Here is a 13,008-nt window from a genome sequence, read left to right on the forward strand (position 1 = left end):
GAGTGGCTATGTGCCCACACATTGTGATCTCTTTTCCTTACAGTTGAGCTGTCCTTTGTGATGAGAAGGGCATAGTAAAGAATAACTCTTTTGAGACATCCAGTCAAAATGGCAGCACAGGTAAATGCAGTACTCATCTCCTCCCACAACTACAGAACAACCATCATTCAGAACCACCTGAATGGAATGGAAGTCCTACAACTAGGGATTTTAAGAAGAAGCCACATCAGACTGGTAGGAGGAGTAGAGACACAGAACGGGCTAATTCCATGCCCATGTGTGGCAAATAAGAATTCAGAGATCCCCCTGAGGAGTGAAAAGTCCCAGCCCCACAACAGGCTGCCCACCCCAGGGTTCCAGTGCCAGGAAGAGAAGTCCCCATAATTTCTGGCTGTAAAAACTAGTGGAAATTGAGGCTGAGGGAAATGAAGGGTGGCTGGAGTTCCAAGCAGCTGTTCTTAAAGTGCCCAAATCGGGACTCACTTCCTCTGAGCTCCAGCACTGGGGCAGCAGCTTGAAAAGTACCAGGGGCATACAGAGATTGTCTGCCATCAGGGTGAGAGCTGGGCTGGTGGAGGCCATTGTTTCTTTGCTGAGCCCTCCCCCCACAGAGCTGGCAGGCAGGTGCCATATCTGAGATTCCGTCAACCTGGCTCACACTGTTTGCCCCACCTGGGTGATTCCCTGAGGTTCTGCCCCACTAACTTTTGGTCCCATCCAAGCTGGTTCTTTCTTTCCTTTTTTCTTTTCTTTTTCTTTCTTTCTTTTTTTTTTTTTTCTTAAAGATTTTGTTTACTTATTTTTTGGAGAGAGGGGAAAGGAAGGAGAGAGGGAGAAAACATTCATGTGTGAGAGAAACATCAATCGGTTGCCTCTTGCACATCCCCAACTGGGGGACCTGGGATACAACCCTGGCTCATGCTCTGACTGGGAATTGAACCAGTGACCTTTCAGTCTGCAGGATGACGCTCAACTCACTGAGCTATACCAGTCAGGGCCAAGCTGTTTCCAGTAGTTTTGCCATAGAGCTGTAATGGCCTGTCTTGACTTATGTTTCAGATTTTCCTAAAATCTCTCAAACAAGCACTCCTTAAGTGGTCCCAGGCCTGGCACTAGAAGAAGCTGGCCTTGGTTCACAGCTTGGCCTTGCCTGGGCACTTCCAAGTACAGCACAAGTAGCTTTGTAGCTCAACCCAGGTAGCCCTAGGCAGAACAAAGGTGGCAGCTGACCTTGGCCTGCACATCCTGGGGAGCCCCAGAGCCAGCACACCCAGTGGACAGCTTCAGACCATATCAAAGTACCACCACCCAACAACCCCAAGAAACGACACACTCAAGGGGTAAACTCGGGGAACCAGAGCCCTGCTGAAGTTACTCCTGCTCTGTGGAGTGGGCCCCAGCAGTGCTGATTCTTAATGGTGGTTGGAGGTTGGTGTTGCAGCCTGTCCTTGCACCTGATCATCCTGGGGGTAAATCCCTTCTATTGATATGCTAACAACAACCAACTCTCAATTACAAAAGGAGGGTGTACACAGCCCACATGGGGTTGCACCTTGAATACCAGCTTGGGTGACTCGTGAGGCTGTGCCACTCGACCCTACAGAACACCTACTACATTAGGCCACTCTACCAAGCCTGGAAGATATAGCAGCTCTACCCAATACATAGAAACAAGCACAGGGGGATGGCCAAAAGGAAGAGACAAAGAAACATGTCCCAAGTGAAAAACTCCAGAAAAAGAACTAAACAAAATGGAGACAAGCAATCTACTAGATGCAGACTTTAAAACACTGGTTCTAAGAATGCTCAATAAACTTAGAGGAAGAGTAGACAAAGTTAATGAGAACTTCAACAAAGAGATAGAAAACATAAAAACAGAGACAGAAACACATAAAAAAGAACCAGTCAGAAATGAAGAATACATTAGAGGGAATCAACAGTGGGGTAAATGAAACAGAGGATCAAATCAGAGATCTGGAAAATAAGGAAGTAGAAAACTCCCAATCAAAACAGCAAAAAGAAAAAAGAATCCCAGGATAGTTTAATGAGCCTCTGGGACAACCTCAAGTCTACCAACATTCCCATCACTGGGGTGCTGGAAGGGAAGAGAGAGAGAAAGAAATTGAAAACCTATTTGAAAAAAATAATGACAAAAATGTTCCCTAACTTGGTGAAGGAAATAGACATACAAATCCAAGAAGTGAAGAGTCCCAAACAATCGGCAGCCGTCCGTCTCGAGAGATGATGGTGTAGCTTCTTAAGAGTCTATCTGCACCGCCGAGAATGGTTGTGCAGTCCAACTCGGGAGTGACACGGTATCTGTCTCCTCCCGTGTTAAATCGACATCTTGCGATGACGCTGGAGTGTCCTCTCCAGTGGAGCTGAAGCTACAGAGCCTGGGCAGGGTGATATGGACGGTCTGCTGTTGCCCATGCAGCAGACCCCCCCTCCCTTCGCAGCTGAAGGATCCAAGGGAAAGACGGAGTCAATACAGCTTGGCTTCAGGTGCGCCGCAGGAGTTGCCGGTGTTGACTACAACGTCAAACCGCCTTAGGGACTCCGGCTCCGGATTTTCTGTCGGGGTTTACTCCCTTAGCCTTTCCCCTGAAGAGGTATGCCGCAAGGCAGCGGAGGTTTTTTGGAATCAGAGTTTTCCTTCTCTGATGTGCCCTGACTGGAAGATCGAACCAGCGACACTTAGCTCGCAGGCCGACGCTCAATCAATAAAATACAGTTTTAAAAATAGAAGAAAACTGAATCCAAAAAAATGAGGGTAGCGTAAGCAACCTCTGGGACAACTTCAAGCGTTCCAACATTCGCATCATGGGATGCCAGGAGAAGAGAAAGAGCAAAAAAAATGAAAATCTATTTGAAAAAATAATGAAATAAAATTTCCCTAATTTGGTGAAGGAAATAGACATGCTAGTCCAGGAAGCACAGAGAGTCCCAAACAAAATGGATGCAACAAGGCCTACTCTAAGACACATCATAATTAAAATGCCAAAGGTTAAAGATAAAGAGAGAATCTTAAAAGCAACAGGAGAAAAGAAGTTAGTGGTTACCTACAGGGGAGTTCCCACCAGAGTCCCAAACAATATGAACCCAAAAAGGCCCACACCAAGACACATAAGATTAAAATGCCAAAGGTTAAGGACAGAGAAAGAATCTTAGAAGTAGCAAGAGAAAGGCAGTTAGTTCCCATAAAACTGTCAGCTGATTTCTCAAAAGAAATTTTGCAGGCCAGAAGGGACTGGCAAGAAATATCCAAAGTGATGAAAAGCAAGGACCTACAACCAAGATTACCATTTAGAATTGAAGGACAAATAAAGAGTTTTCCAGACAAGAAAAAGATAAAAGAGTTCATCACCACCCAACCACTATTATATGAAATGTTAAAGGATCTTCTTTAAGAAGAAGAAAAAATAAAAGATAAAAAACATGAACAACAAATGGCAATAAATACATAACTATTAATAATCAAGTCTAAAAAAGAAAATAAGTGAATAAGCAGAATAGAAACAGACTCATAGATACAGAGAACATTTTGAGAGTTGCCAGATGGGAGGGGGTTAGGGGATGAGTGATAAAGGTAAAAGGATTAAGAAGTACAAATTGGTAGTTTCAGAATAGTCATGAAATGTCAAGTACAGTATAGGGAATATAGTCAATAATATCCTAATAATTGTGTATGGTGTCAGATGGGTGCAAGATTTATTGAGATGATCACTTAGTAAGTTATGTAATGTCTAATCAATGGGGTGTACACCTGAAACTAATATAATGTCAATTGTAATTGAAAAATAAAATAATAATCTAAAGAAAAAAAAACAAAACAAAACTAGCTCTTGACTGCTTTGTAGCCTGCCACGAAGAGTCCCCCTATTGAAGAATGTTGAGTGCTGACATGAGGTTTTTTTCTGTCCTCTGTTTGAAGTCAAACCCTGCTTATTGTAGTCATGGGAGTTTGTTTAGCTGAACTCAAGATTACCACTGGTGGCTAATGAACTATGGCTTTAGATTCATCTATTAATAGGCAACTAACTATCATATCTATATTTATGGCCCAGATTTTGTGCCATGAGAAACTGATTATGGAATATCCTGTAAGTGCCTCAAACCCAAATTTACTATTTTCTTCCAGTTACTCCCTCCTTTAAACAGCTTCTTCTCTAATAGCCCTCATTTTGATAAATGGTTTCATTACTTATTAATTAACCATACCTAATCTCCAGAGTCATCCTTGACTCTTCTCAGTCACCTTACAGTCCTTCATCAGTTATCAAACCATATTGATTCAACCTCCTAATAGCTCTCAAGAAGTCATCGTTTGTGTTCATAAAGTACCACTTTATCTGATTTTTCCCACTTTTTAGTCTTACCCTACCTACTCTTTCTCATTCTGGCAATATTTCTAAAATATAAATGTATGCTTGCTTCAAAATTTTCAGTAACTGTTTTAGGACAAACTCTATAATAAGGCTGTTTATAATTTGACTCATATCTTTCTTTTCAGCCAACCTGTCTTCTCAAAGTACCTGCTATCCATATTGAACTACTTTCATCCACCTTAACACAACAAGTCCTTTCATGCCTTACTGCCTTTTTACATACTACTTACTTCCTGTCTGGAGTTCTCAGTGTTTGTTTCTGATGAATATCCTCTTAATCTGTTAAAGTTCAGGTCAAGTTTATACCTTCAGAGAAGTGTTCACTTATGTCAGTAATTTTTCTCCAAAGTATTTATCAACTATCTCCAACATGCTAAGCACTATAGGTATAAGATTTAGCTACTGTCCTCAGAAATATTACAGTCTGGTTGGGGAGATATAAGTACATATAAAAGTTAAGCAACAACATATATAATCTTGGCTTTCAAATCTGTTTCTATAGCCTTGACCTCTCATTTCATCTCAGGTCAAATTGTTTTTATACGTTTCTACTTAGATGTTTATCTCAATTCAGAAGGCTCAAATAAAACTTAACAATATCTTACCAAACCTGTTCTTTTTCATTATGTTCCTTTTTACTTTTAAAGTCATCAAATTCCTGCAATCAACATTCCAGGTTCTTTATTTTTTGTTTTGTTTTTTGCTTTTTCAATTTTATTTTTTCCATCATATATCAAAGTCATAATCTATTCTTTCTTTTTGTTTTTCTTTTCTACTTCACTATAACCCTTTTAACATTAGTCCTTTTAAATTCAGAGTTGGATCCTTCTGATTTTTATGCCACTATTCTCTTTATACTCAATTCTTATACTTCCACTTGATAAACATTTTAAAATTCTTATTTCTTTATGTTACCTCTCTGGCATTGTAAAAGGCATTTTCATTCTTTCTTATTTCTCATCCTTTTCTTCTAACTATTCAAAATATTTTTATTCTTTATCAGATGTCCTTTGTTCACTACACAAAATAGTACTATTCTAGTTTAACCAGTAATAACCTCTCCCTTGGATTATCCCACTATTTTTTCTGATCTTCTTGCCTCCAATTCCTCTCCATTCTTTTCATTCTCCAACATTCACACCAATTATCTTTCTAAAATAATAGTCTTATAACACTCCCTGCTTAAAAATCTCCAGATTCTCTATTAGTTATAAGATAAAGTTCAAGCTTTATAGCTAGACACACAAGCATTTCAAGTCTAATTCCAGTCTTTATCCTACATTATTTCCTGTCCTATCAGCAACGTATCTTATAGTCCTTCCACTCTGAACAAGTTCTACTTCCTTAGGGGTCTGTGCCTTTTACAACACTACAGACCTAAACATGCCTAAACTCAACATATGCTTTTTTTTAATTTTAATTTTTTATTGTATGTTTTATTGATTATGCTGTTACAGTTATCCCAATTTCTTTTCCCTTTGCTCCCCTCCACCCAGCAACCCTCCTCCCTCCAGCAGTCCCTCCACCACCACTTAGTCCATGCCCATGGGTCATGCATAAAGCTCTTCTCAACATCCCCCTGTCCATTCTGCATTCTCTTACTATGCTTCTTAATTCCTGCACCATTTCCCTCCCTCTACCCACTTACCTCTCACTGCTGACCTCCCCCCACATGCTCTCCATAACTATGATTCTGTTCCCACTCTGGTTGTCTACTTAGTTTACCTTTGTTTCCATTCCCTAGCTTCTATTGTTGATAGTTGTGATTCTGTTTTCACTTTAATGTTCATAGTTTTGATTTTCTTTTTCTTAAATAAGTCCCTTTAACATTTCATATAATAATAGCTTGGTGATGATGAACTCCTTTAGCTTTACCTTGTTTGAGAAGTACTTTCTCTGCCCTTCCATTCTAAATGATAGGTTTGCTGGATAGAGTAATCTAGGTTGTAAGTTTCTGCCTCTCATCACTGCAAACATTTCCTGCCAGTCCCTTTTTGCCTGCAAAGTTTCTTTTGAGAAATCAGCTGACAGTCTTATAGGTAACCCTTTGTAGGTAATTCTCCTTTTCTCTCTTGCTACTTTTAAGATTCTCTCTTTATCCTTAACCTTTGTCGTTTTGATTATGATGTGTCTTGGTGTGTTCCTTCCTGGGTCTAGTTTGTTTGGGACTCTCTGTGCTTCCTGGACCCATATGTCCATTTCCTTCCCCAAATGAGGGAAGTTTTCCTTCGTTATTTTTTCACATAATTTTTCAATTTCTTGCTCTCCCTCTTCATTTTCTGGCAACTCTATGATTCAGATGTTGGCACGTTTAAAGCTATCCCAGAAGTTTCTAAGCTTCTCCTTGTTTTTTTCAATTCTCATTTCCTCCTTCTGTACCAGTTGACTGTTTGTTTCTTCTTTGTGTTCCAATTGGTTGATTTGAACCCTGGTTTCCTTTCCTTAACCACTTGTTTTGTGTGGATTTTCCTTTATTTCAGCCCGGATGGCCTTCATTCTTTCCCCGTCCTGTTTAATTTTTGTCAAGTCTGTGAGCATCTTTATCACCAATGTCTTAAACTGTATATCTGTTAAGTTCACTATCTCCTCATCTGTTAGGTGCACTATCTGCTCATTGCTTAGTTGTGTCCCTGGGACCTTGATCTGTCCCTGCTTCTGGGCTGTACTTCTCTGTCTACTCTTCTTGACAGCTTTCTGTGTTTGTCTCTGTAATTTGGGTAGGGCTATCACACCTGTTACGTTATAGGGGTGGAATCTTAGGTTTTCATTAGTGCTGATGCCTGTTTCACCATGTTTTGGCACTGTATGTGGGGGAGGGTCTGAGAGGGAACAGTGCCGGTTGCTGCTGCTTTTCCAGGTGCTTCTCTCCCTTCCTGTACTAAGCAAGCTGCCTCCTTTTCGAGACTGAGAGCCTCTTCCTCTGCCCCAACCCCCACTGGCCTTCACAGTCAGAAGCAATGAAGCTCCACTTTCCCCGGTGCTGGAACCTCAAGCCCTGCCATCTGATCTGGGATTGGGATCCATCTGGTTTGGGGTTGGGATTGCTTCTTGGGTTTAAATGATATGACTGGGTTTTTTCACCATGGCTACAGTTGCTGTACTGCTAGCTGTGCTACCGGCCCGCCTCCTACCCGTTGCTGCTGTCCCTGGCTGTGCTGCCTGCCAACCACCACCCCTGGATCCGCTGTTCCGCTCCTCTTTCTCTCTGTCACAGCTCCACCCCTCCTACCTTTCTGGCTGATTGTTTCCTCTTTATTTCTTTGCTGAACCTCTCTGCGATTTCGACTTTCTAGATTCTTTTTTCTTCCAGTTTTGAAGTGGTTGTAAATTCCTTCTTAGTTGTGAGGAGATGCAGTATGCTCATTTACACCTCCATCTTGGCAGGAAGTCTCAACATATGCTTCCTTATTAGACAATTCATATTCCTCCTTTAATTCTTCTTCCCAACTTTAAATTTTATACTTCTTTATCTTTATGCTAATGTTTCTAAAGCAGCCCCCTTTACAGGTATTACATGTGTATTATAATTAACTATCATTACACAATATTATAATTTAACTGCAAAACTTTCTTGGAGATTGAACCATACCTTATTCACATTTCTATTCTGTCTGGCTTTTTTTTTTTTTTTTTTTTTGATCACTCTTTTCATTTCACAGCCAAGCTATACTTGTTATTTTTACTTTCTTGCTCTATTTCTTTGCAACTCATTGTAATTTCTATTCTGTCCCCATTCCTCCAATAATGTTGCTCTCACAAAAGTTGCCAGAGTGACTTTTTTGTTGTGGAGTATAGTGACACATTGCTTTTATGCTGGATCTTCTCTCTTTGCCCTTACAGTTTCACTTCCCCATTTGTCTCTGCTAAGGAGAGATTGAATGATCCCTGGGTTTTTATTTTATGGCTGAGTTTGGTTAAAGGAAGGCATTAGCAAGAAATGGGAGAGTGAGAGAAAAAAGAGGGTTTTGATAATTATTCCTCTGGCTTCCTCTCTGCAGGGCTTGGTTTAGCAGTGGGAATGTTTCTTTACCTAGGACCACAGATCTTGTCTGGCAGCCCTCTTCTATAGATACGGATCTTCTCATTTCAGGTCTGTGGTGGTAATACTGACTTTGTTGTCAGTTCTAGCAGTACTTCACCAACCTTAGTTGTCTTCCCAGTCCTTTTATTAACCTCTTTTTAGTTACCCCTTTTAATTGGGCTACTTGTTTCCTGCCAGGATCCTGCTGGATATAACATTATTATTGTCTCCCTAGAAGTCATTTGATCTCTATAAATTGTACCCCCTCCCCCCATGAAACTCTACCCTTCTTTAGTTTCCATGATACCACCTTCTTCAAGTCCTATATTAACCATTCTATTCCTATTTGCAGGCTTATCTTTAAAAAAATTTTTTTTTACTTCTTAAATGTTGCTCTTGTTCAGTGTTCTATCCTAGTCTTGTCATCACATCACATAATTCTCATGGTTGATCTCATATATTGTATTAGTTTCAAATATCTTAAGCTTAGGTTTTCTATTTAGCTCAAGACCCATATCCCATATAATTTTAATTACATATGATGAAATAGCTTATTTTGTTCTCTTCAATCTATTATCCACACATGTTCACAATAAATTGGAATGATATGTTAAGAAAGAAAAGATGATCTTATCACCCATTGGCTTAAAATATTACATTGGCATCTCTTAAACTCTCAGGATGAAGATTATACCTCTAAGTAAACAGATGTATTTACCTCACCAATCTCATATCTAGCCAAGCTATTGGTATTTTGAACTCTATCATCCAGCCATACTCTTACTCCTAGAACACATCTTTCCTTCTATTACTCTTGGCCTTTGCACATGCTCATCCCTCTGTCTGCAATGCCACCTACCCACTTGCTTCATGATTAACTCCTGTTTTCTTCAAAGTTTTGCTGAATAGTCTCCTCCTATTCCATGAGATCTTTCCTGAACTATAATGAAGACTGAAAGGATGAATTTAATTTTTCTTAACTCTGACCAAAGTAACTATTGGCCACAGGTATTCTAAAAATGTACGTACTTTAGTAAATAACATGTAAAGGTAAAATATTAACATAATTTATATCTGAATTATAGCTGTTTTTATATAAATAAATATTAAATACTATTCTATATTTCTGAAGCATTTTCTCACTTTCCCTCTAGATCATATAATAGGTATTGTATTTTACAGAGTTATACTTCTCCATATAGCCCTGGCTGGTTTGGCTCAGTGGATTGAGCGTCGGCCTGCGAGCTAAGTGTCGCTGGTTCGATCTTCCAGTCAGGGCACATCAGAGAAGGAAAACTCTGATTCCAAAAAACCTCCGCTGCCTTGCGGCATACCTCTTCAGGGGAAAGGCTAAGGGAGTAAACCCCGACAGAAAATCCGGAGCCGGAGTCCCTAAGGCGGTTTGACGTTGTAGTCAACACCGGCAACTCCTGCAGCGCACCTGAAGCCAAGCTGTATTGACTCCGTCTTTCCCTTGGACCCTTCAGCTGCGAAGAGAGGGGGGGTCTGCTGCATGGGCAACAGCAGACCCTCCATATCACCCTGCCCAGGCTCTGTAGCTTCAGCTTCACTGGAGAGGACACTCCAGCGTCATCGCAAGATGTCGATTCAACATGGGAGGAGACAGATACCGTGTCACTCCCGAGTCAGACTGCACAGCCATTCTCGGCGGTGCAGATAGACTCTTAAGAAGCTACACCATCGTCTCTCGAGACGGACGGCTGCCTCCAACTTCTCCATATCCCCTTTCTAATGCTCAGTCTAGTGCTATGCATGTAGTAGTATCAATAAACATTTATAGTAAATAAATGGAAAATACAGGAAGTCAGAGTGTACTCTGTAGTTGTTATGTCCATCCTACTGCTTCTACATGACTCATTTAGCTAATCTGAAGAGGAAGCTGGAGACACTGTAGCCTTTTCAAGATACCAAGAGAAGACTTTCAGTGGAAAAAACCCATTTCTAACATAGAGTTACTCCATTGACTTAAAATTGTATCACTACAATTCAACACAATTTTTTATCTTGGTAAAAATGAATAACAATATAAATATTTCAAAATGGTTTTGATGATAGTTTCCATAGATATTCAATATAAGCAGCATTGTAATACTGAAGAAAAGAGGTTGAAATTTTGCCTTATTCTTGAAGCAATTTTTATTCTACTCTAGCTGAATTTAATCTGTAAAAAGTAAAATAGTAACTAAAACAGGAGTAAGGAGTAACTGATGAAAAAGCCTACAAACTCAGCAATTAAAAAGCTACTAATAATTACACATAATCATAAATTACTTACCTCCGGTTTACTGTTGGTCTATGGGAAGAAGAAAAGTTCACTTTTGATTTTAAGTTGGATTCTTGAATTTGTTTGAGGGCCTCTTCTAATGGAGGCACTGGTTTGTGAAAAACTAAGGGAATAATAAAGAAAGATCAAATAGTACAGAATCACTTCAACTTCAATGAGCACTTTATATATAATTCAATTGGTCAGTGGTAAATTACTACTTTAAGACATTGGTAAAAAGAAAATATTTTTTAGAATAGTCTAAATAGTTTAAATTTAGACATCTAATCCCCAAAGAGAAATTGTTACTTCAAAATTCTTATCACCAATTTTAAGAATATTTATCTGGAAAAAAAGAAACTTTGAGAAATGTCCAGATTCTTTGTTCTGGCATGCAAACTCATTGTATTTCATCTCAGAGTTCCATGAATTTCTGACAAATTTATAAATATTCTTATGAAGAAAAGTGAAAGCTATGAAAGCACCAACTAATATGTATTGAGCAGTTACTGTTAGAGACATTATATTTAAGAACTTTCTAAGTATTGTCTAATTTAATACTCACTATGGCCTATGAGGCAGATGCTATTTGAATCTCCATTTTGCAACTGAGGAAACGGGGGCATATAAAAGGAAAGTGATTTGTTCAAAGTCATTCATTATATACACGTTCATCCACATACTACTTTGCACCTCTCTCTTCTTGTTTGAGTTGAAACACAGATGTCTTTTAAGGATATTGTTTCTCCTGAAGCCCTCTGATGTGGAGACATGATTTTCCTCCGATTACATACTACTCATAATTCAAGGCCTGATACCTCCAAGCTATCTTTCCTCCTTTCTCCTTTAAAACCCCCCTATTACAGACTTCTGGTTAAGATGGTGGCATAGGTAAACACAGCTTGCCTCCTTGCACAACCACATCAAAATTAAAATTAAATTATAGAACAACCATCACTCAGAAGAGGCAGAAATCAAGTTGAATGGAAGTCTGACAACTACAGAATTAAAGAAACCCCATCCATCCAGTCTGGTAGGAGAAGAGGGGAAATGCAGAATGGATGTATGTGTGTGGTGTATAAAAGTCTGGGAGAGATATCTTGGGAGTAAGAAGGCCCAGCCTCACACGAGGCCCCCCCAGCCCAGGGTATGAGTGCCAGGAATATAAGTCCCCATAACTCCTGGCTGCAAAACCCAGCAGGTATTAACTTGGTGGAAGAAACTTCTGGAGTTCCAAGCAGTTCCTCTTAAAGACCTACACATGAACTTCCTCAGGTTCACTCCCTCTGAACTCTAGCACCAAGGTAGCAGCTTGTAAGGTACCCATGGCCTACAGGGAGGAACTGATGAGTCTGGCATCAAGGCAAGAGCTGGTGGACAGCTTTCTCCCAGACAGAAAGGCAGGAAGAGCCACAGAACCAGCAGGTGCCATGTCTGAGACTCCATCAAACTGGCTAACACTGTTTGCCCTGCCCTGGAGATCCCTGAGGCTCTGTCTCATCCAATTTACAGCTTTTAACAGTAGCTTTTCAATATGAATGGCTGGTCTTGGCTTAAGCTTCACAACTTCCTAACTCCTTTTAAATAAGCAACAGTGAGCCCCCAGCCCCCTCCCCCTCCCCCTTGCTAAGTGGCCCCAGGTATAGCACTAGGAGTAGCCAGCCTAGATTCAATCTTGGCTTCATCTGGCAACTTCCAAATCCAGAACAAGGAGTAGACATTTCACATTGCTCTATAGTTCAGGCAGGGTGGCCCCAGTCAAAACACAGGTGGGGGCTTACCTTGGCCTGCACAACCTGGGAAACTCCATGGCCTGTGCCAGCTACAGACAATGTTGGAGCACCACCATCCTGCTCCTTCACAGCTGATCTCCACGGAGAATGAAGGTTGGTGGTCAGTCATCACAGCCAATCCTTGCAACTGACCGGCCTGGATAAATCCCTCCCATTGACCTGCCAACAGCAACCAAGGCTCAACTACAAGAGGAGGGTATACTCAGCCCATATAAAGGGTGCACCTCAAGTACCCAGCTTGGGTGATAGGGGAGGCTGTGCCACTGGACTCTACAGGTCACTTACTATATTAGGCCATGTTATTAAGGCAGGGAGTCATAGCAGCTCTATTTGATAGATGGAAAGAAACACAGGGATACTGCCAAAATGAAGAAACAAAGAAACATGGCCCAAATGAAAGAAAAGATCAAAACTCCAGAAAAGGAATTAAATAAAACAAAGACAAGCAACCTATCAGAGGAAGAGTTCAAAACAGTGGTTATAAGGATGCTCAAGGAACTTAGTGAGTACCTCAAGAGCATA

General features: G+C 40.4%; 1 protein-coding gene across 2 annotated transcripts in view; it reads right to left on the reverse strand.

Annotated features, from left to right (window-relative positions):
* CEP126 (centrosomal protein 126) overlaps positions 1-13,008 on the reverse strand; it is an 85,981-nt gene that overhangs the window by 44,251 nt on the left and 28,722 nt on the right. The window contains exon 4 of one of the 2 annotated variants that reach the window (XM_090267827.1): positions 10,706-10,802. In XM_090267827.1, coding sequence (XP_090123953.1) covers positions 10,706-10,802 — 97 coding nt within the window. Of the gene's footprint in view, positions 1-10,705; positions 10,818-13,008 lie in introns of both variants that reach the window. The other variant, XM_090267826.1, reaches the window with a different exon arrangement.

Source organism: Furipterus horrens, unplaced genomic scaffold (assembly GCF_987537825.1).
Source record: "Furipterus horrens unplaced genomic scaffold, mFurHor1.1.pri manual_scaffold_2, whole genome shotgun sequence".
Classification (NCBI taxonomy): Eukaryota; Metazoa; Chordata; class Mammalia; order Chiroptera; family Furipteridae; genus Furipterus; species Furipterus horrens.